Source organism: Oncorhynchus mykiss, chromosome 28 (genome assembly GCF_013265735.2).
Source record: "Oncorhynchus mykiss isolate Arlee chromosome 28, USDA_OmykA_1.1, whole genome shotgun sequence".
In the NCBI taxonomy this organism is placed as follows: Eukaryota; Metazoa; Chordata; class Actinopteri; order Salmoniformes; family Salmonidae; genus Oncorhynchus; species Oncorhynchus mykiss.
The window spans coordinates 13,066,815-13,089,338 of NC_048592.1; the positions used below are offsets into that span (position 1 = coordinate 13,066,815).

The 22,524-nt window shown below is 40.0% G+C and overlaps 2 protein-coding genes across 3 annotated transcripts in view; one reads left to right on the top strand and one right to left on the bottom strand.

The window, feature by feature from the left end:
• On the bottom strand, positions 1 to 14,808 carry LOC110508580 (multiple myeloma tumor-associated protein 2 homolog). The gene is made up of 8 exons (XM_021589182.2): positions 14,198 to 14,808; positions 11,045 to 11,198; positions 10,914 to 10,959; positions 10,544 to 10,626; positions 10,175 to 10,247; positions 4,150 to 4,238; positions 3,907 to 4,026; positions 1 to 668 (listed from the first exon to the last, which is right to left on the bottom strand). Exons 1-8 carry the CDS (start codon positions 14,292 to 14,294, stop codon positions 413 to 415), a joined length of 918 nt encoding a protein of 305 aa, XP_021444857.1. The 5' UTR covers positions 14,295 to 14,808; the 3' UTR covers positions 1 to 412.
• Positions 13,784 to 22,524, top strand: part of LOC110508581 (guanylate kinase) — a 21,734-nt gene continuing 12,993 nt past the window's right edge. Inside the window, exons 1-2 of one of the 2 annotated variants that reach the window (XM_036966763.1) lie at positions 13,791 to 13,978; positions 14,849 to 14,947. In XM_036966763.1, coding sequence (XP_036822658.1) covers positions 14,914 to 14,947 — 34 coding nt within the window. In that variant the 5' untranslated portion in view covers positions 13,791 to 13,978; positions 14,849 to 14,913. Of the gene's footprint in view, positions 13,979 to 14,848; positions 14,948 to 22,524 lie in introns of both variants that reach the window. The other variant, XM_021589184.2, reaches the window with a different exon arrangement.

Below are 22,524 nucleotides of genomic sequence, written 5' to 3' on the forward strand. Positions count from 1 at the left end.
TATTTTGGACAGCAATAGTTTTTATTGACAGTAACTTAATATCAGCACCAAGTACACATCTACTTATCTTGCTTTCAGTACTTAACTAGTCCCTGATTTACTTGCATGAATAGTGGCAAAATGTCCTTCAATTTTGGTAGCTAGATCATAAAATACATTTGTACTGGTTCAGAATAAGTTAACCAAGACACAAATTCAACAGATAAAAATGACAATCAGTTCCAACAAGGCCACAAGCCTGCGGGTGGTTTGAGGAGTAGCCTACAGATTGATACACTGCTCTCAACCACAGCCCACTGAGTCCAGTCCAGAGGTACATGAGGACAGTCCATAGACCAGTCAAGCTGCTCTGCTGTGGACTAGAGGGCTCCTCTCCCTCTGCGTGTGTCTGATTGTGGGGTTAGGGGGGAACTTAATCGTCCGAGTCTGTGTCATGGCGCCGCCTGTGGCTTTGTGTAGGAGCAGCAGGGGCTGCCTTGTGGCTAGCACGGTGACGAGGGACAGGGGACCCCCTGTCGGAGGAGTCTGTGTCATGCCTCTGCTGGCGTCGTTGGGAGGAGGAGGGGTGGCGCTCGCCCTTTGGCCCCCCCCTTGAATGGCTGTCATGGGGTCTGGCTCCAGTCTGACTGAGGCATGATGGATTATGATGATGGTGGTCCTTTCTGTGCCTGAGGAGTAAAACACACACACACAGAGTCAATGATTGGGACTAGTAGGTGGGGGTCGAAGTAAGCTGTTGTGAGAGCTGGCTGAGGAAGATAAAGCAGAGATACACTTAATGTTATGATACAAACCTTTAACTATCTGGGTTCCATAAGAGAATAATGAATAAGGTCTCCCCCGCCCCACCGCCCAAAAAACAAGATAAGCATTACATGGGCTGGATGATGCATTCACTCAGTTCAAATCAACCCTACACCCATTTTAGAATTTCATAAGACTTCCTGTTGCTAAACATCCTAAGACTCCTTTTTCATCATTGTCCTGTAGTACACACACATTAACTGACACATCCTTAGTGAGGGTAGCTACAACCTGTTCTATATTTCAACCAAGCATACAAAGTTTAATGGTTGACAGAACTTTTGAAGTTTGCCACAAAAACACAGCTTTTGAGATGGAACCAAAAACCAGCTTTACCTCCCCCTGCAACAGTGATTTAGCGCCCTCTAGTGCAAAGACTTGTCTTGTAGCATTATTAGGACTTTGGTGTCAAATCAAATTTTACTGGTCACATACACTTGGTTAGCAGATGTTAATGCGAGTGTAGCGAAATGCTCGTGCTTCTAGTTCCGACAGTGCAGTAATATCTAACAAGTAATCTAACAATTTCACAACAACTACATTATACACACAAGTGTAAAGGAATGAATAAGAATATGTACATAGAAATATATGGATGAGCGATGGCTGTGCGGCAAAGGCAAGATGCAATATATGGCATAGAGTACAGTATATACATATGAGATGAGTAATGTAGGGTATGTAAACATTATATAAAGTGGCATTGTTTAAAGTGACTAGTGATACATTTATTACATCCAATTTAATTATTAAAAGTGGCTAGAGATTTGAGTCAGTATGGTGGCAGCAGCCACTCAATGTTAGTGATGCCTGTTTAACAGTCTTATGGCCTTGAGATAGAAGCTGTTTTTCAGTCTCTTGGTCCCAGCTTTGATGCACCTGTACTGACCTCGCCTTCTGGATGATAGCGGGGTGAACAGGCAGTGGCTTGGGTGGTTATTGTCCTTGATTATCTTTTTGGCCTTCCTGTGACATCGGGTGGTGTAGGTGTCCTGGAGGGCAGGTAGTTCGCTCCCGGTGATGCGTTGTGCAGACCTCACTACCCTCTGGAGAGCCTTACGGTTGTGGGCGGAGTAGTTTCCGTACCAGGCGGTGATACAGCCCGACAGGATGCTCAAGATTGTGCATCTGTAAAAGTTTTAGTGTTTTCTTCAGCCTCCTGGAGGTTGAGGAGGCGCTGTTGCACCTTCTTCACCACGCTGTCTGTGTGGGTGGACCATTTCAGTTTGTCCGTGATGTGTACGCCGAGGAACTTAAAACTTTCCACCTTCTCCACTACTGTCCCGTCGATGTGGATAAGGGGGTGCTCCCTCGGATGTTTCCTGAAGTCCACGATCATCTCCTTTGTTTTGTTGACGTTGAGCGCGAGGTTATTTTCCTGACACCACACTCCGAGGGCCCTCACCTCCTCCCTGTAGGCCGTCTCGTCATTGTTGGTAATCAAGCCTACCACTGTAGTGTCGTCTGCAAACTTGAGGATTGAGTTGGAGGCGTGCATGGCCACGCAGTCATGGGTGAACAGGGAGTACAGGAGAGGGCTGAGAACGCACCCTTGTGGGCCCAAGTATTGAGGATCAGCGGGGTGGAGATGTTTCCTACCCTCACCACTTGGGGGCGGCCCGTCAAAGTCCAGGACCCAGTTGCACAGGGCGGGGGTCGAGACCCAGGGTCTCAAGCTTAATGACGAGTTTTGAGGCTACAATGGTGTTAAATGCTGAGCTGTAATCGATGAACAGCATTCTTACATAGGTATTCCTCTTGTCCAGATGGGTTAGGGCAGTGTGTAGTGTGATTGCGATTGCGTCGTCTATGGACCTATTGGGGCAGTAAGCAAAATAGAGTGGGTCAAGGTTGTCAGGTAGTGTGGAGGTGATATGATCCTTGACTAGTCTCTCAAAGCACTTCATGATGATGGAAGTGAGTGTTTTGAATCTTGAAGCATGGAATCAGATTGTCGGACCAGCGTTGAACAGACTTGAGCATGGGCGTTTCCTGAATTATTTTCTGTCTATAGGCTGGGAGCACAAAATGGAGTTGTGGTCAGATTTGCCGAAAGAAGGGCGAGGGAGGGCTTTGTATGTGTCGCGGAAGTTAGAGTGGCAATGATCCAGAATGCTGCCAGCCTGGGGTCGCGCTTTCGATATGCTGATAGAATTTAGGGAACCTTGTTTTCAGATTAGCTTTGTTAAAACCCCCAGCTATAATAAATGCAGCCTCAGGATATGTGGTTTCCAGTTTACATTGAGTCCAATGAAGTTCTTTCAGGGCCGTCAAGGTGTCTGTGTGGGGGAGGGGGATATACACGGCTGTGATTATAGTCAAATAGAATTCTCTTGGTAGATAATGCGGTCGGGATTTGATTGTAAGGAATTTTAGGTCAGGTGAACAAATGGACTAGAGTTCCTGTATGTTGTTATGATCACACCACAACTCATTAATCATAAGGCATACCCACCCTTGTTACCAGATAGATGTTTCTGTCTGCGCGATGCGTGAAAAAAAACGTGTGGCTGTACCGACTCTGATTACGTATCCTGAGTGAGCCATGTTTCCATGAAACAGAGAATGTTACAATCTCTGATGTCTCTCTGGAAGGCATCCCTTGCTGGAATTTAATTTACCTTGTTGTCAAAAGACTTTAGTACTCGCCAATGTCCACTCGGGAGCGTTGAGCGATGTGCACGTCTACGGAGTCTGACCAGAAGACCGCTCCGCCTGCCCCTTCTGCAGCGCCGTTGTTTTGGGTCAACCTACTGCGATCAATCCATTGTCCTGGGTGGTGGTCCAAACAGAGGATCTGCTTCGGGAAAGTCGTATTCCTGGTTGTAATGTTGGCAAGTTGACGTTGCTCTTATATCCAATAGTTCTTCCTGGCTGTATGTAATAAGACTTAAGATTTCCTGGGGTAACAGTGTAAGAAATAATACATAAATAAAAAATATAAAAAATACTGCATAGTTTCCTAAGAACGCGAGGCGACCAGCTCTGTCGGCGCCATGTACTGTTCACAGTTTGTGATAAATGTTGCATTATCATTTTAAAAAGGCATAAGGATCATATGTACACATGACTGGTAGGTTAAAAAGGCAGAAACATGCTAACCTTTTACTGTCATTGTCTGAACCTGAAGAGGAGGAAGAGTCTCTTCTCTGCCTTTTCTGCTTCTTCTTCTTTTCCTTTTTTTTTCTCTTTTCCTTTTTCTTCTTTTTGCTGCTCTCATGTCTATGATGGGAAAGTATAACGGACAAGTCTTGATTATATATATTTTTTTGTTAGGACAGTAATGGAAGAAATGTACCTCAGGGAATCGATTGTCAACACAATATGCGATCAATAAGACGTTACCTTTGATCCATGTCCTGTTTCTCTGTGTTCTCAGACATCTTTCTGGCGAAGGCTTCCTGGCTTCCAGACTTCCCTTCTGTTTTATGGTGCTGTGAAAATAGCGCTCTCTATTATGACCATAATCATGTAACATGTCTATTACAGCATCAATTCCCAAGCTGTATAAATCATGTAGCTACACCAGTGGCGGCTCCTCAGAGGAACAAGGGGACCATTAGTGAATTTCATTTCATAAAACTTCAAAGTGATCATTTTTAGATACAACTATAATAAATATATTAACGTCACCAAATAACTGATTAAAAGACTGTTTTACAATGTATGTCTATATAGTAGCCTCAACAGCATCTTCTCGGATAGTTCAATAGTGTAGCCGGTGGACAGCTATTTTCCGTCCTCCTCTGGGTACATTGATTTCATAACAATACCTAGGAGGCTCATGGTTCTCACCCCCTTTCATAGACTTACACAGTTATTATGACAACTTCCAACCTATCAGAGCGCTTGCAGCATAAATTGACATGTCTATCCAATCAAAGGATCAGAGAATGAATCCAATACCGAAAGCATAAGCTACAGCTAGCTACCACTGCAGTGCATAATGTCTAGTGAGTAACTGACCCAGAGAAAGATAGTTTAGCAGTTTTGAACAAATTAATTTCTAGCTATATTTAGTATTTTTCTCTTCTTCTTAGTTTACCTTTCACTTAGCTAATGAAGCTAATTTAGCCTACTCAACAACCAAGACAGAGAATAATGCTATTTATGTTAGCTAGCTGGATGAAGGCTATCCAACACTGCAACTCATTCAAGTGTATATGTACATTCTGACGATTCTGTTTCAAAACGTTTCTTTTTAAAAATCTTTTTTAAAAATCTTTAAAAACGTTTCTTTTTAAAAATACAATATCCAAAACATACAATATACTTGCAGTAAAGCCGCTCAACATCTACACCACACCAGTCATCCAACAGACTCCCATTCAGAGCGACACACAGAAGCATCCAGGGTCAAGGGCACGTCGACAGATCTCCCACAAGGCCAAAAAAAAACAGGGACGCGAACCCTCCAAGATCCCCCCCCCCCACAGCTGTCCCACAAACATCCGAGACCTAATTATTATTTTTTTTTAAATAAATTCCACTCCCCACCCCCAAGAACCCCCCCCCCCACATGCACCAACAACCAAGAAAATGAACAAGCAAGAACAAATAAAAAAAAGAAAACTATGCAAAAAAAACAAACAAAGGACAACAAAGATGACTAAAATCATAACAGCAAAGCCAACTGTATATGTTTACATGTGTGTGTGTGTGTGTGCGCATATTTGCAGCAACTCCACTCCCACTTGTCTCCAATTCCACATCCCCAACCCTCAGCTTCCCTCAGCCCATCCCACCTACCTCTGCTGGCCACCCTCTTCGGATTTCTACGCAACATATATCTTTCAACTATGCTGTTTAACATAGATTTAAATCTATCTAATCAAATAGAATCCACAGATTACGAGTTGAAGATAAATGTTTTTACTAAGAGTATTAGTATATTAGTAATGGACTGCAGATCTCCTAACAGTACTATTTCTAGGGTCAATTTTGGATCAATGTTATGCATTTTCAGCCAATCCTGAACCTGAGACAACAAAATCTGCAGAGCTTCGATGATTTTATGCCCCAAATATTCAACGTTTTGTTGGTGGCAAGAATTCTATATAATAATTTTAGCTGAAAAGCACGAAGTCTTGAATCTTGAGTCGTTTTATATATCAACTCAATAACCCTGTACCATGGAATCAGTACATCAAAAATCTCTTCCCAACTATTTTGCAATCTGTATGGCACAGTTGTCAACATACTGGTCCTCAAATGAAACTGGTATACCTTCCTATTTATGTTAGTTTTTTTCCTCTGCCAGTTTTGATCCTTTATATTGGGCAGACAGACCAGTTCCCTATTTCCTCCCGCTGCAACCTGCTTCCTCCATCTTGTAATGCTGTAATCAATTGGTTGTACTCTTGGATTGAGCAGACCTCCATGAAAGATATAATTCTACCATTCCAATTTACAACAATTTTAGAACAAAATACCCTTTTCAAACATATTTCCCATAAATACAGTTATTTTAACAACCAGCACATTTGAGTTCTGCCATAATATTTGTTCTCTTTTCAGGGGGAATGAAATTCAATTTGTAGCTAGCTCTGCAATGCTTTGAAAAAAAGTATAATTTTCAATTAATCTTAAATGAGACATGGCAATCTGCACAAAGGCAATTTTTAAACAATGGATGAGCTTTTCTTAGTAATCTACTTGAGAACCATTTAAGGTTCAAGTAAAACTTTTGAATAAGTGAAGCTTTTAGAAAGAGGTTTAGTGCTTTTATATTTAATAAATTCAACTCACCCAATTCATATTCATTATATAGATAGGCACGCTTTATTTAGTCTGGTTTAGCATCCCAGATAAAGCAAAATATTTTTGCTCATATGATTTGAAAAATGAACCATCAGTAGGCAGTGCCATAAGAAAGTGAGTAAACAGATTTGACTATGGAGTTAATCAGGGCAATTTTTCCATAAATAGAAATACTTGTCTATTTCTAAGTTTTCTATTGAAATTCATTGTGGAGAGCTTATTTATATATTTTGTGATATGAATACCAAGTATGTCTACTTCACCATCAGCCCATTTTATAGGTAAACTGCAGGGTAATGTAAAAGTTGTATTTTTAAAAAGAGCCATTACGTAATATTGTACACTTATCATAATTAACTTTTCTGGACTAAAACCTATCTATATCTTCAATGAGACATTGCAGGGATCTAGCTTGCAGACTTAATATACAAATTGAGTCATCGGCATACATGGACACCTTTGTTTTTAAGCCTTGGATTTCTAATCATCTAATGTTGTCATTGGATATGATTTTAATAGCTAGCATTTCGATGGCCATAGCGAATAGATATGGTGACAGCGGACACCTTTGTTTAACTCCTCTTGACAATTCAAAACTATGCGAAGTAGTAGTTATTTACTATTTTACACCTGGGGTTGCTATTCATTACTTTTACCCATTTTTATAAGAGAATCACCGAAATTGAAAAAAATAAAATCCAGTCTTACTTTATCAAAGGCCTTTTCAAAATCCGCTATAAATACCAGGCCTGGCTTCTTAGAGGTTTCACGATGTTCTATTATTTCTAGTATTTGTCGCATATTATCTCCAATGTATCGTCCATGTAAAAAACCTGTCTGATCAGGATGAACAATACCTGGTAAAATAATACTAGTATTTTGCATCACAACATTGAAGTGTAAGGGGCCTCCATTTTTTTTTTTATAGATAGACTGGGTCTTTATATTTGCCATCTGGGTCTTGTTTGAATAATAGTGAAATCAGACCATCCGGCTGAGTACCTGACAGACTTCCATTTCTATAGGAGCAGTTAAAACAAGCGAACAATGGAGTATAAAAAAAGGCTTGATATACTTCTACCGGTATGCCATTAAGCCCTGGTTTTTTTCCAGACTGAAAGGATTTAATAGCCTCAAAGTTCTCTGTAATTTGGCCTTCGCACGGATCTTTCTCTACAAATGTTAATTTTATTTTTTTTATATTATTTGGAAAGAATTCCTAACCATAATCTTCATTCAGTGGGAGAAGATGAGACGTTCTCTTTTCCATCTGCTTAAAATGTTTAGCTTCCCCTTTTAAAACATCATTCGGAGAATCATAGATGACTCCATCTTCAGTAACGAGTTTCTGCAAATTATTTCTGTTAGCGTTCCTGTGTTGGAGATTCAGAAAGAATTGGGTTGCATTGCATTTTTCAACATATTCCATCCAGTTTGCTTTATCTTTGTAATAGATTATATTAGATCGTTCTTGAATAAGTTCAAGTTCTTTTTGTTTTACCTCTAACTTATTTTGTATCTACCTGTACTATTAAAATTAAATTAATATCATCACACCTTCTGAGTTCCTTTGTCCATGACAGAAAATTATTTCACCACAACTTAATCTAAGGATGTAGAGTGAGTTTCCTGTAAACCGTATATGTTATATTCCTTTTCTTTTAGCCACATAAAGACTGATCTTTTTTTTAATAAACCGTCTGCTAAACCGTTACAATTATAACTGGCTATACTTATTTCACCCCGTACCATAACTAGATACTATTCTCAGTCTAAATGGACCATAATTAGTGCTTGTAAAGTTACTGCCATCAGAGGTATTATGACGGTCAAAACTAGAGCTTTCAAATGTCTGATATCTAGAATTTTTTTTAAATTGGTTCTAGCAATATATGTTTTATGCCCTTGTCTGTTTGCCTGTGAGCCAATGCCACATATGTTAGAAAATTGAGACAAGATATTATGTGTGTAGTAAATGAGTACGTTTATGTGTTTATTGGATGTGATTTAGTGAGTGTGTATAAGAGTAAGACTATGTGTGATTTGCATGGTTGAGTGTCTATGTGTGTAACATGTAGTGTGTATAGCCTTAATATTCAACATGATAATTGTAATCCATATTGTATCACCATCATAGTTGCATCATAATTACCTTTAACATCATTGAAAAACACATCCGTGCATTTCCATAGCAATTGACGTTTCACATGATCATGAAAGAGACCTTGCATTACTATAGAGACGGCTTCGCTACAGTACAAATGTATCCCCATACAATGTTATTATTCCCCAAATGTCCCTATTCTGAGATCTTCCCCTTGCTCGTTGTAAACATGTAGATAAAGACAGAAAAGATAAACAAGGACCATATTAAATTATAGAACAGTTTGACAATCGAGAGAGAGGTGAGGGAGAAAAGAGAGAAAGAGAAGAGAGCGAGATCAAGTGTATATGTATTAGTCCGTATGTGTAAGTGAACATGTAATTGAATACGTGTGTGTTCATATCCTCTTCAGTGTTCAGATATTTTTTTACAGTTCCCATAACGTTACTTTTTCTTTTTCATAACCTGAAGTCCCTGTAGAATTTAGTACAGCCATGGTGTTATGGAGCTGTCTCGGAATAGCTGTCCATCTATAAAGCGTTTGTCCACAATGAGAAAGGCACGCTTACCCCTCTCCCTCTGTTGCCTCTGTACAGGATACAGTCTCTTGCGGTGTTCGTTTATCTCCTGTGGAAATTGGTCATCGAGACCGAATTTGGTCCCTTTAAGCCCCTTTCCCCTGCTGTTGATCAGCTCCTTTTGTTGGTGGTGTTCAAATTTTGCAATGATCGGTCGGGTACCCTTGGTCTTGTTGCGCCGAACTCCAAGTCTGTGTCCACAGTGAAAAGCCACCTTGTTTACAGTCTCTAGAGGAAATTTCAAGGTGGATTGCATGAATTCTCTGATCTTGCCCTCTGGATTATTGGATGCGTCCTCAGGAATCTCCGAAAATATTAGATTTTCATGCATGCTACGACTTTGTATGTCTAGCTCCGACTACTTCATCGCCCTGTTATCCCTGAGTAGACAATCCATTTTAGAATCGTGGATTTCTTAAATGGAAGCAAACGGAACCAAACGGGATGGACCTACCCGAATTTGTCCAATAGAAACTCTAATTTTAGTTGCAAAACTGAACATTTTGCAACTGTTTGGACTAATGATTACGCCCCAGATCAGCTAGATGCAGGCTAGGTATTGAATGCGTCACCGTCTGTCACCTTGATTACACCAATTTGTCTCTCAAACTTTCATTTGAAGGTTAGGTTGTAACAACCTCATGATGGATATAGGACAAATTCAAGTATCATGTAGTAGCCTAAACCCATCGATAATACATTGAGCTGGGTGAATGGAATATGAATGACAATCATCCAATATCCTGTAATAGAAATACAGTCATGTTCATAATTTTAAAAAAGTGTCCTCCCCGATCTTAAACGCCACTGGGCTACAAATGTGTAGCTAACACAAATGGATTAACACACCAACACGTTGTTGTGTATTATACTGGATAGCTAAACTGAGTTTGGATGTTCTACACAGAGAGCATGAAAATAAACTTACTGTGAAGACTGACAAGCCAATTTTGGCAGCTTCCTTCTCCTTTTGGGAGAACACCATTTTCCGTGACGTTGCACTGATGACAGAAAACATGAATAATTACTCAACTAGTACACTCCAATCCAATACGGCAAGCACCTTTTTTCTCCATTTGTAATTTTAAGGGGATACTCGGCCATGGACTCATCTATGTTCCTACAAAAATAGAGTCTAACGAGCGATAATGCTTAGAAAATAAACATCTCTAAACTGAGGATACATAAACAACTCAAGAGCCATAGTGGCTCCAAAACCATTAATCTCTTGTTGGTGAAATCTCCGACTGGAATACAGAATCAGAGCCTAACACTTTTGCAAATTGCAGTCAGTTACCCAGAGCTTCCAAGGCCTGAGACTCTATCCACATCTCTGTCCTCAGCTTCCACATCCTCCCTCCTGCACACATCTGCAAGGTCCTGTTGGGCACATTGCAATTGGAATTAAAGCAATCATGTTCTCATCCCTAAAATGTATGATCCAATTTGATTGGAAATGGATTATGCTTGCTATTTGGGATCTGGTCTAGTTACTGTAAATCACTGTGACAACTGCAAAAAAAAAACAACATCTAAATAAATGTGATTTATTGAAACGTTATCTTCAATGTTCTAATGCAGTTGTGATACTATAAAAAAAAGACATGATTGTGATCCAAAACATACAATCTAGCCTCAAAAACACTATGAAGGAAAAAAAGAAGCACCTCTTTGGTCAGGCCAGTTGGTTGTCTCTTTATATTCTTGTGGCCTCTGAAAACACAGAATAAGACATTAGCTTGACATTTTATTCTAATATTTCTGTAAGGTTCTTATTTTTGTGTGATGTTCCTCTTACAGGGCAGCCATCAGTGCCTCTTGCTCTGCTGCTTTCACAGTGGCAAGCTCCTCTTCTCTTGACATAGGCTTGACAACGCCTTTTTTGTCTTTGGCATACCACGTCAGATCTTTGCCTTTCTGCCATCGCCCCACCGGTGCCATAAGAGAGTTCCCTGGGGATGATACAATAACGGGGATGTAACTATACTTAAAATGCAAGCATGCATGCCCAAATCAAATCAAGGTTTATTTGTCACGTGCGCCGAATACAACAGTGAACAGTGAAATGCTTACTTACAGGCTCTAACCAATAGTGCAAAAAAGGTATTAGGTGAACAATAGGTAAGTCAAGAAATAAAACAGTAAAAAGACAGTGAAAAATAACAGTAGCAAGGCTATATACAGTAACGAGGCTATATACAGACACCGGTTAGTCGGGCTGATTGAGCGAGTATGTACATGTAGATATGGTTAAAGTGACATGGCTTTAATAATGAAGTTATACATAAAGTTTAATTATGTTTGATTTTCCAAACACAGAAGTGATTATCATAACTATTCTTACTCAGGGTGATATCTAAAAATCTAAGATTTTTCAACAGGCTGCAGTGTTTTAAAATCTTAGAAAAATAGTTATCGTGACCAGTGTATTAATTTGGAGAACATCTCAAAATTGTACAGCACTTCAAGTCAGTCAATTCATACATATATACACATGCATACATTACACAGACATACATACATGGCCAGAAGTACTGTATGTGGACACCTGCTCGTCAAACATCTCATTACAAAATCATGGACATTAATATAGAGATGTTCCCCCCTTTGCTGCTATAAGAGCCTCCACTCTTCTGGGAAGGCTTTCCACTAGATGTTGGAACATACCTGCGGGGACTTCCATTCAGCCACAAGAGAATTAGTGAGGTCGGGGACTTATGTTGGGCGATTAGGCCTGGCTCACAGTCAGTGTTGCAATTAATCCCAAAGGTATTCGATGGGGTTGAGGTCAGGGCTGTGTGCAGGCCAGTCAAGTTCTTCCACACTGATCTCAACAAAACATTTATGTATGGACCTTGCTTTGTGCATGGGGGCATTGTCATAATGAAACGGGAAAGGGCTTTCCCCAAACTGTTGCCACGAAGTTGGAAGCACAGAATCGTCTTGAATGACATATGTTGTCGCGTTAAGATTTCTCTTCACTGAAACAAAGGGGCCTAGCCAAACCATGAAAAACAGCCCTAGACCATTATTCCTCCTCCACCAAACTTTACAGATGGCACTATGCATTGGTGCAGGTAGCATTCTCCTGGCATCTGCCAAACCCAGATTTGTCCGATGGACGGCCAGATGGAGAAGCATGATTCATCACGCCAAGGAAACGTGTTTCCACTGCTCCAGAGTTCAATGGCGGCGAGCTTTACACCACTCCTGCCAATGCTTGGTATTGCGCATGGTGATCTTAGGCTTGCATGTGGCTGCTCGACCACGGAAACCCATTTCATGAAGCTCCCGAACAGTTCTTGTGCTGAACATTCTTCCAGAGGCAACGTCAGTTTGGAATGCAGTAGTGAGTGTTGCAACCAAGGACAGACGATTTTTACACCAGCGGTCCTGTTCTGTAAGCTTGTGTGGCCTACCACTTTGCGGCTGTGCCGTTGTTGCTCCTTGACATACCCACTTCACAACAACAGCACTAGCAGGGCAGACATTTGATGAGCTGACTTGTTGAAAAGGTGGCATCCTATGACGGTGCAAAGTTGAAAGTCACTGAGCTCTTCAGTACAGGCCATTCTACTGCCAACATTTGTCTATGAACATTGCATAGCTGGGTGCACGATTTCAGGTGTGGCTGAAATAGCCGTATCCACTCATTTGAAGGACTGTCCACATACTTTTGGCCATGTATACCGAACAAAAAATATAAACACAACATGTAAAGTGTTGGTGCCATGCTTCATGAGCTGAAATAAAAGATCCCAAAAATGTTCAATACGCACAAAAATCGTATTTCTCTCAAATGCTGTGCACAAATTTGTTTACATCCCTTTACGTGAGCACTTGTCCTTTGCCAAGATAATTAATCCACCTGACAGGTTCGGCATATCAAGAAGCTGATTAAACAGCATGACCATTACACAGGTGCACTAAAATGGCCACTACAATGTGCAGTTTTGACATACAACACAATGCCACAGATGGCTCAAGTTGTGAGAGAGTGTGCAATTGGCATGCTGACTGCAGGAGTGCCCACCATCATTTTTGACAGATAATTGAATGTTAATTATTCTACCATAAACCGCCTCCAACACGTTTCAGAAAATGTGGCAGTACATGTGGCAGTACATCCAACCTGCCTCAACCTCAGATCACGTATATGGCCGAGCAGATTGATGATGTCAACCTTGGGGAAAGATTGGGGTTATGGTATGGGCTGGCATAAACTACGAACAACAAACAAGATTGCATTTTATCGACGGCAATTTGAATACACAAAAATACCGTGACGAAATCCTGAGGCCCATTCTTGTAAAGTACTGTATCTGACCAACAGATGCATATTTGTATTCCCAGACATGTGCAATCCATAGATTAGGGCCTAATGATTTTATTTAATTTGAATGATTTCCTCATATGAACTGTAACTCAGTAAAAATCAATGAAATTGTTGCGTTTATATTTCAGTATAGTGTGTGTTTTTATGATTACTTCATATCTCATAGCAAGCTATATCTGTGCGCCTACTAGCTACGTAGCAGGCAGCATCACATTCCCTGGCCAACTGCAGTACAGTGTGCGTGCCGCTCTCCATGGACCTTGCCAGTATTCAATACTGGGGTCAGCTGTGTGCGTTTGACTTTCTCAAATTCGACATAACTAGGTTTACCAAAGTTTCAGGCAGATACTGAGTTACACACAAGCAATGTAATGAGGGACTACAATAAGGAAAAAGGTAAGAACGTGGCATTGGGAAATGTTTACAAGCTAACGTTACTATTGCTAGCTACATTATTGATTATACATTGGCACTTGCACGCATCTAACTAGTATATAAAATTGACCGATTTAACAGTTGGCTAGTATTTCGCAAGGCGAATATAGTAAACTAGACAGCTACTGTAGCACCGCACTGACGTTGACGATGGGTGGATGCCCATTTTACTCCACTTACCGAGGTAGTTTTCCCTGTGTTTGTCGCCTTTCACATCGTCCCAGTTGAACTGGTCTTGCCCTCCCCTTACACCCCCAGATCTCGAGGCACCAAACATTATTTCAGAGTTGTAATAAAGCTAAACGATGAAAGGCTTGTTTACACGTGCGCGCTAGGCCCTGTATTGATCTGCATCCAGGCAGTTTCCTTCTGACTGTCCTGCCAGGTTGGTTCTCTTCCACGTTCGCCTCGGGCGAGAAAGCTAGCACTTGGATTATATAACAAGCTAACGTTAGAAGCACGTTGAGTAGCCTTTTTAGTATTTTGAAGAAATGTAGCTAGCTAAACTTTTGAAAAACTAAGTACACAACACCGTTGCAAACTGCTTTTTCTCTGGCGTTTGCACGATCCGCATGCGCGCAGATAGCTAATTTAGCTGGGGGCGTTCATTACGCACAGTTCGCAATGCTAAATCTGCTACCACTGTGAAACACGTTCATCAAACAATTAGATTATTTTCTATGTCAACTTTAAACATGGATTTGGTTGCAGATTGCCAGACGAGCTGTGGAAGTCTTATGTATAGTATGCGGTCTAAACGCTCACGAATTACTCGTTTATTTGGCTCGTGATGATGACGTCAAACTCGATCTGTGATGGCTCTCACACAAGGTAGACAGAATATGGAGAAGACGCCTTGGAGACATTATTGAGATCTTGGACCGCAGTCATTGCAGATGTATATGAGGCATTTCTTCAGGCTCTTTTCAGGTAGGATGATATACCCATTTGACCGCTAGTCTATAAAATGTGTCAATAGCCCTGCTGTTTCCCTCTCATCACTGAAGAAGCTAGCTAGCCAGTCTGTCACACAGGCCATCAACATTGGTCAATCCCTGTTCCATTTGACAGAAGTTGATGTTTGCTTTCTAATTCTAAAGTTTAAAATGTATTGTTTACGTAATCATCTATCCTCTCCCACACAGCTATTAGAAGTCCAACCTGCTATAGATATTGAAAGTGGTGCCTAAATTAGGTGTCAACGTTTAGCTGGCTTCAACTTGGATGTTTCTAGAAAGCCAGCATGCTTGTGATTTTATTATAGGGGACAATATGGTGAGAAAAGGAGAACAGATTGGACCTGGATTGGCTGCTTTTGTCTATTTTGTTGTTGAATTGGAAAAAAGTGCCTTATTTAAACTGCATAAAATATGGATTCTAGGACCTTCTCATGCAATATGGTTTTTAGATTGTCAGGGGTGAAAATAAGATGGAGCGGTTTGGTATGAAGTACTGGCAAAAGCAATAGTGGGGTTATGCCGTCTACAGTTCTCTTGGAATCTATTTGACTATTTATCATTACCGCATGTAAGTCGCAGGAAAAATTCACAAATAGATGTGGAATATGCTCCAAAATGTGGTGTGGTCCAATGGTAACACAGACATTTTGCCAAGGCACAGAGAAGTGCATGGACAGCAGTGTACGCATCAATTCAGGTTACAAGACTTGTTTAGGCCTAATGAATGAGTGAAATACCATAAGAAACATGTTGGATATGTTTTCACATCTTTTCAGTTCCTTAATCACATCTTTTCAGTTCCTTAACTGGTCAAACTGTCATTTGGAAATCTCCCTGGTCCCTAAATTCCCTCGCTTCGTGAGTGAAGAGGAAATTAAATCACTTTTCCGACGTCAACTAGGTTGTTGATGATGCATTTATAATTCTATCGATTTATGACATTCTGGTGAGCAAGGCTTTATTTAGTATTCTAGACCGGGGTTTCCCTAACTCGGTCCTGGGGCCCCCACTGGGTGCATGTGCTAGGGCCAAAAAAAACTCAACTACACAGCTGATTCAAATAACCGTCTCATCATCAAGCTTTGAGGATTTTAATCAGCTGTGTAGTGTTAGGAGTTCAGAAATTAGCATTTTCAAAATGTAGACCTTCATTTGAAACCACTTTGCATGTATTTTTTCCTTAACAGAAAATACAACACGTTCGGCAGAAAATAATTACATTTTCATGAAAACAGAAGTGCAATGCTATTTGGCTAACAGCCACACAAGTAAATTAACTTACAATGAAAAAGCAATGCATTTTTTTGCATTTCCATCATATTTCTAATGTTTATCATAGAAAGAATGTAACCAACTACAGTTTCTAAGTTAATGTTACCCGAGAAACACTGAGAAAAGTAGCTACATATCAGTCAGTGCTGTCTGATGATAGAATGCCAGTTTGTGACTTCTCATCCAAGTGGAGAAGTATAACTGAAGCACAACATTAGTCTGACGCTGAGCAGAAATGACAATAAGAAGCTTTTTTTTAATTTTTTTATCTGCGTTTACAAAATGCAGCAAGATATCTTATGTGTTCTTTTTTTTTCTGCATGGAAAACGCAGAATTCTGCATTAACGTGACTCCCGGGGGCCCCAGGACCGAGTTTGGAAAACCCTGTTCTAGACGAGCATCAAGTAATGACAGCAGATAAGCTGAATATATCTAATTATAGACAAGTTGATAAAAAAATTGCCTACCAAATGCAATACATTATAAGCAGAAACAAATCTAGATGAGGCTTAAACTATCCCCCCCGAAATCCCGCCGTCCCTGAGTAATGTGTGCAGGTAGTCTACATGAGCCTTTTGAAGTAACTGTTTGACTATCAGATGAAAACATCATGACTGGTTGTGTTTGACACATTAAAAGGTAGGCTAATACATTTTAAAAGTTAAACAACAAATCTAGACTATTAGGCCCATAGCGATCCTATTGAATTAGAGATTCTATATGTAATTCTATTAGGCCCATAAAATGTTTAAATAAAAGCACGAGCACACATAGGAAGTACCCTGTACTGGGAAAAAATTACATATAATTTCACCCCTGGTTTTAAAGTTAAGCATATCCTCTGTGGTGGAATTATTCTAATCAAATGAGAGAGACTTTTGGATGTCTTCAAAACAATTTAACTTTATTTATTACTGCAGTAATGGAGTGTTAACGGTCACCCAATGGTGTAGACTTCAAGCCCAAACAAACAGGGTTAGGTTACAACTTTACTGTTCCTGAGTCCTTGTGACGAAGAACCGATATAGAAATGATACAAAAAGGTACATTGTGATCTCATGCAACAAACATCAAGATTTACATGCCGCCAAATGTCTCTAGTTAATTTAGTGCTTTGTTATACAGAAATAGTAATGTAACCAAGGACACGAGGTCATTCCCTCAAATTATTAAGTCCAGTGTTCATCTTCCATATGGGATAAATAAACTGGAGATTGGGTCTCCCTGGCACCAACAGACAGGCACACACACTAATCATAGAATGGAATGCAGTCTTTAGGTTATCACCAAGCCATCGTAAATCTACTGTCAGCGTTAACAGACACATGATAGTTCTAAGAACCCAATTCTGTTTGCCCTCAGAAAAACAGACCGTGTGAATGTACTAATATAGGAATACATTCTAATATATAAGTAATGTGATTAACATAATGTTGTAATTCTACGACACCTCCCTTTTTTGGGGCGGCAGGTAGGCTAGTGGTTAGAGCGTTGGGCCAGTAACCAAAAGGTTTCTGGATTGAATCCCCAAGCTGTCGTTCAGTTAACCCACTATTCCCTGGTAGGCCGTCATTGTAAATAAGAATGTGTCCTTAACTGACATGCCTAGCTAAATGTAAAAAAAAAAAAAAAGTATAGCCTACACAAGTGGAATCTCTTACGTGACTGAACACTTTGTTCATATTGCTGACTGCATTAACTACTAATCAGTAGCCTAATGAAATTAAGAGCCAACTGATTTTACATGATGAAAGGTTGGTCACTGTCTGGCAAGGACCAATCACATGCTGTGGAACAGTGGAACGCATATAAGGGCCAACTGTCTTAGTAAACCTAATGTCAAATCTGTAATGGCATGCAGACTGTTTCAAATGTAATTAACTTTATCCCATGCCTGTAGTCAACTCGCATGCACCCCTTGTTTTCTGTCACATTTGAAAAGTGGTGCCTCGAGGTGTTACGTAAATCTTATAGGCTCATCCTATGTATGGTGATGTTGTAGACCCAGATATTTTCCTTGCCCCCCCCCAAAAAAAACTATACTGATAACCGATTATTTAACATTTGTGACCTTTGTACCATTCTAGTACAGTTAAATAGTTGAAACACACACACTGACCAAAAGTTATTGTTGGCATTTATGTATGTCCCCATTACCAGTAAAAAAAAAAATATATATATATATATATATATATATATATATATTTTTTTTTTTTTTTCGCTTACTTGCTGTGCTGTTTCATTGTTCAGTCTCAACCAGGATTTCATCATACATTTCAAGCAGTGAAGTTTCAGCTCTGTCTGTCCGTGGCCTCTCTTCCTCGGTGCGCACTGTCACTGTGACCGTTTCCATCTTGTCCAGCTGTGTATAACATTTCACGTAAAACCTGTTTCTTGTCTGCATCTAGCATCGAGCATAGTGGCAACACAGTAGAGGCTCAAAGAGAATGCCACTGAATCTCTTGTTCACAGCCTCGAGTACTTTTGCAAGTTTTAATCCCACGGTCTGTCGGCAGTTTTGTTGCAGGCGTTTCAATGCCACGACAGAGGGTATCATGTCTGCTGCAGATGCAGTTGATTGGCTTATTTCTTGAGTCAGTTGTTCAAATGGCGCTAGGCGTGTGTTCATGTTTCAAACATGTTCTCAAATGCCATTTGAAATGGCAGCAGCGGTATGAAAACCAGCACATTCTTGAGCATGGAATACGACGAAGTCCTCGTCGACCCACTGCTGTCAGACTCATGGGGCTGACATCACTGGTCCAAATGTCAGTCATGAAGCTAATAGCAGTGACGCCCATAGCAAGTAGCTCATAGATGTGCGTTTCAACAATGTGTAACTCCAGTAGGGCAACATCTGAAAAATAGCGCCTACTTGGCAGTGTGTGTAGCGGGGCTCGACCAGTCGGCAAAAGCCAGCATCATCCACGACAGAATGGTTTGTGCGCTAAGTATTTTTCTGCTTTTGTTCTATAGTGGGCCCACAGTGGGCCACGGTAACGGTACGGTTATATTGCATCCTTCACTCATGCTGCCAAACATACCCTTGTAAAACTGACCATCCTACCAATCCTCGACTTTGGCGATGTCATTTACAAAATAACCTCCAATACCCTACTCAACAAATTGGATGCAGTCTATCACTGTTGTTCTCAACTTGCCTACCTGGTTAAATAAAGGTGAAATAAATACCTTGGCATTTTTCCTATTTTGTTGCCTTACAACCTGGAAATAAAATAGATTTTTGGGGTTTGTATCATTTGATTTACACAACATGCCTACCACTTTGAAGATGCAAAATATGTTTTATTGTGACACAATCAAGAAATAACAAAAAAAACAGAACTACTTCAATACTTTGTAGAGCCACCGTTTGCAGTAATTACAGCTGCAAGTCTCTTTGGGTATGTCTCTATAAGCTTGGCATACATTTTGGCATCTATACATACATTTTGCCTGATCTTCAAGGCAAAACTGCTCCTTCAAGTTGGATGGGTTCCGCTGGTGTACAGCAATCTTTAAGTCATACCACAGATTCTCAATTGGATTGAGGTCTGGGCTTTGACTAGGCTATTCCAAGACATTTAAATGTTTCCCCTTAAACCACTCAAGTGTTGCTTTAGCAGTATGCTTAGGGTCGTTGTCCTGCTGGTAGGTGAACCTCCGTCCCAGTCTCAAATCTCTGAAAGACAAACAGGTTTCCCTCAAGGACTTCCCTGTATTTAGCGCCATCCATCATTCTTTCCATGCTGATCAGTTTCCCAGTCCCTGCCGATGGAAATGATGAGAGATGTTGGGTTTGCGCCAGACATAGCATTTTCCTTGATGGACAAAAAGCTCAATTTTAGTCTCATCTGACCAGAATACCTTCTTCCATATGTTTGGGGAGTGCTCCGTGGGATGTTCAATGTTTTGGATATTTTTTTTAGAACCCAACCCTGATCTGTACTTATCCACAACTTTGTCCCTGACCTGTTTGGAGAGCTTCTTGGTCTTCATAGTGCCGCTTGCTTGGTGGTGCCCCTTGCTTAGTTAGTGGTGTTGCAGACTAGGCGGCCTTTCAGAACGTGTGTATATATACTGAGATCATGTGACACTTCGATTGCACACAGGTGGACTTTATTTAACTAATTATGTGACTTCTGAAGGTAATTGGTTGCACCAGATCTTATTTAGGGGCTTCATAGCAAAGTGGGTGAATAGATATGCACACACTACCAGGAAAAGGTTTTAGAACACCTACTCATTCAAGGTTTTTCTTTATTTACTATTTCCTACATTGTAGAATAGTAGACAAAAACTATGAAATAACACAAGAAATCATGTAGTAACCAAAAAAGTGTTAACCTCTCTGGGGTATGTGGGACGCTAGCGTCCCACCTGGCCAACATCCAGTGAGATTGCAGAGCTCCAAATTCAAATACAGAAATACTCATTATAAAAATTCAGAAAAGATACAACTATTTTACATTGGTTTAAAGATGAACTTCTTGTGAATCCATCCACGGTGTCAGATTTCATAAATGCTTTAAGGAGAAAGCATACCTTACAATTATTTGAGAACATAGCCCAGCAGACAAATCATTACAAACAGTAACCAGCCAAGTAGAAGGGTTACACAAGTTCGAAATAGAGATAAAATTCATCCCTTACCTTCGATGATCTTCATATTGTGGCACTCAGAAGACATTCATTTATTCAATAAATATCCCTTTTGTTCGATAATGTCTCTTTTATATCCGAAAACCTCAGTTTTGTTAAAATTTTCTTCAGTAATCCACAGGCTCAAACAGTCACAACAGGCAGACAAAAACAAAATCAAAATTGTTTCCGTAAAGTTCATAGAAACATGTCAAACGATGTTTATATTCAATCCTCAGGTTGTTTTTAGCCTAAATAATCTATCATATTTCAACCGGACAATAACGTCGTCAATATAAAAGGTAAACTAGAAAGGCACTCTCTCTGGTCGCGCGCATGAAAAAGTGACCTGGCAGGGTCCACTCATTCAGACTGCTCTTACTCCCTCATTTTTCAGAATACAAGCCTGAAACCATTTCTAAAGACGGTTGACATCTAGTGGAAGGCATAGGAACTGCAATTTGAGTCCCTAAGTAAATGGATACTGTAATGGCATTGAATAGAAAACTTCAAGAAAAATCCTACTTCCTGAATGGCTTTTTCTCAGGCTTTTGCCTGCCAAATCAGTTCTGTTATACTCAGACATTATTTTTTTAAACAGTTTAGCAAACTTTAGTTTCTTCTAATCTACTAATTAAGCAGATAATACAGGGAGATGGATTATACCATTGGTAGATGTCAACCACGTTCAATTCATTGTTGTAAATATTTATGCTTCCCATAATAGGTCAAGTAACTGTACTTTATTTAGAGACATTGAGAGGAAAATAAGTAAAATTGTCTACATTCCCATTGGCCAAAGTAATATGGTGTGGAGATTTTAATACAGTATCACATGATAATCTTGATAGCAATTCTGTTTGTGAGATAAGGAATATGTCTAAGGTCAGAGGTGTTCTAGATATTTGGAGACACTGAACCCAGATAATCTTATGTTTATATTGGGTATCAAAGATTTATCTATACAATCCCGTATTGATTTCTGAAGATATGGCTGACAAGGTTGATACAGTCTTAATTGAACCATAGATTTTTTTTAACAGACCACAAAGGGATCTCGATAAATATGCATGGTTTGTCAACAAAAAAAGTTTGTTACTGGAAAATGAACAAGACTCTAGAGAATGAAGTATTTAAGAAGGAAGTAGCAGGAATTATTGATAAATACTGGAATTGTGCCTGTGTTAAAAATACGTTTGGAAGTTACTGGGAGCTAATTTTTTATTTATTTCACCTTTATTTAACCAGGTAGGCAAGTTGAGAACAAGTTCTCATTTACAATTGCGACCTGGCCAAGATAAAGCAAAGCAGTTCGACACACACAACAACAGAGTTACACATGGAGTAAAACAAACATACAGTCAATAGTACAGCATAAACAAGTCTATATACGATGTGAGCAAATGAGGTGAGATAAGGGAGGTGAAGGCAAAAAAGGCCATGGTGGCAAAGTAAATACACTATAGCAAGTAAAACACTGGAATGGTAGATTTGCAATGGAAGAATGTGCAAAGTAGAAATAAAAATAATGGGGTGCAAAGGAGCAAAATAAATAAATTAAATACAGTAGGGAAAGAGGTAGTTGTTTAGGCTAAATTATAGGTGGGCTATGTACAGGTGCAGTAATCTGTGAG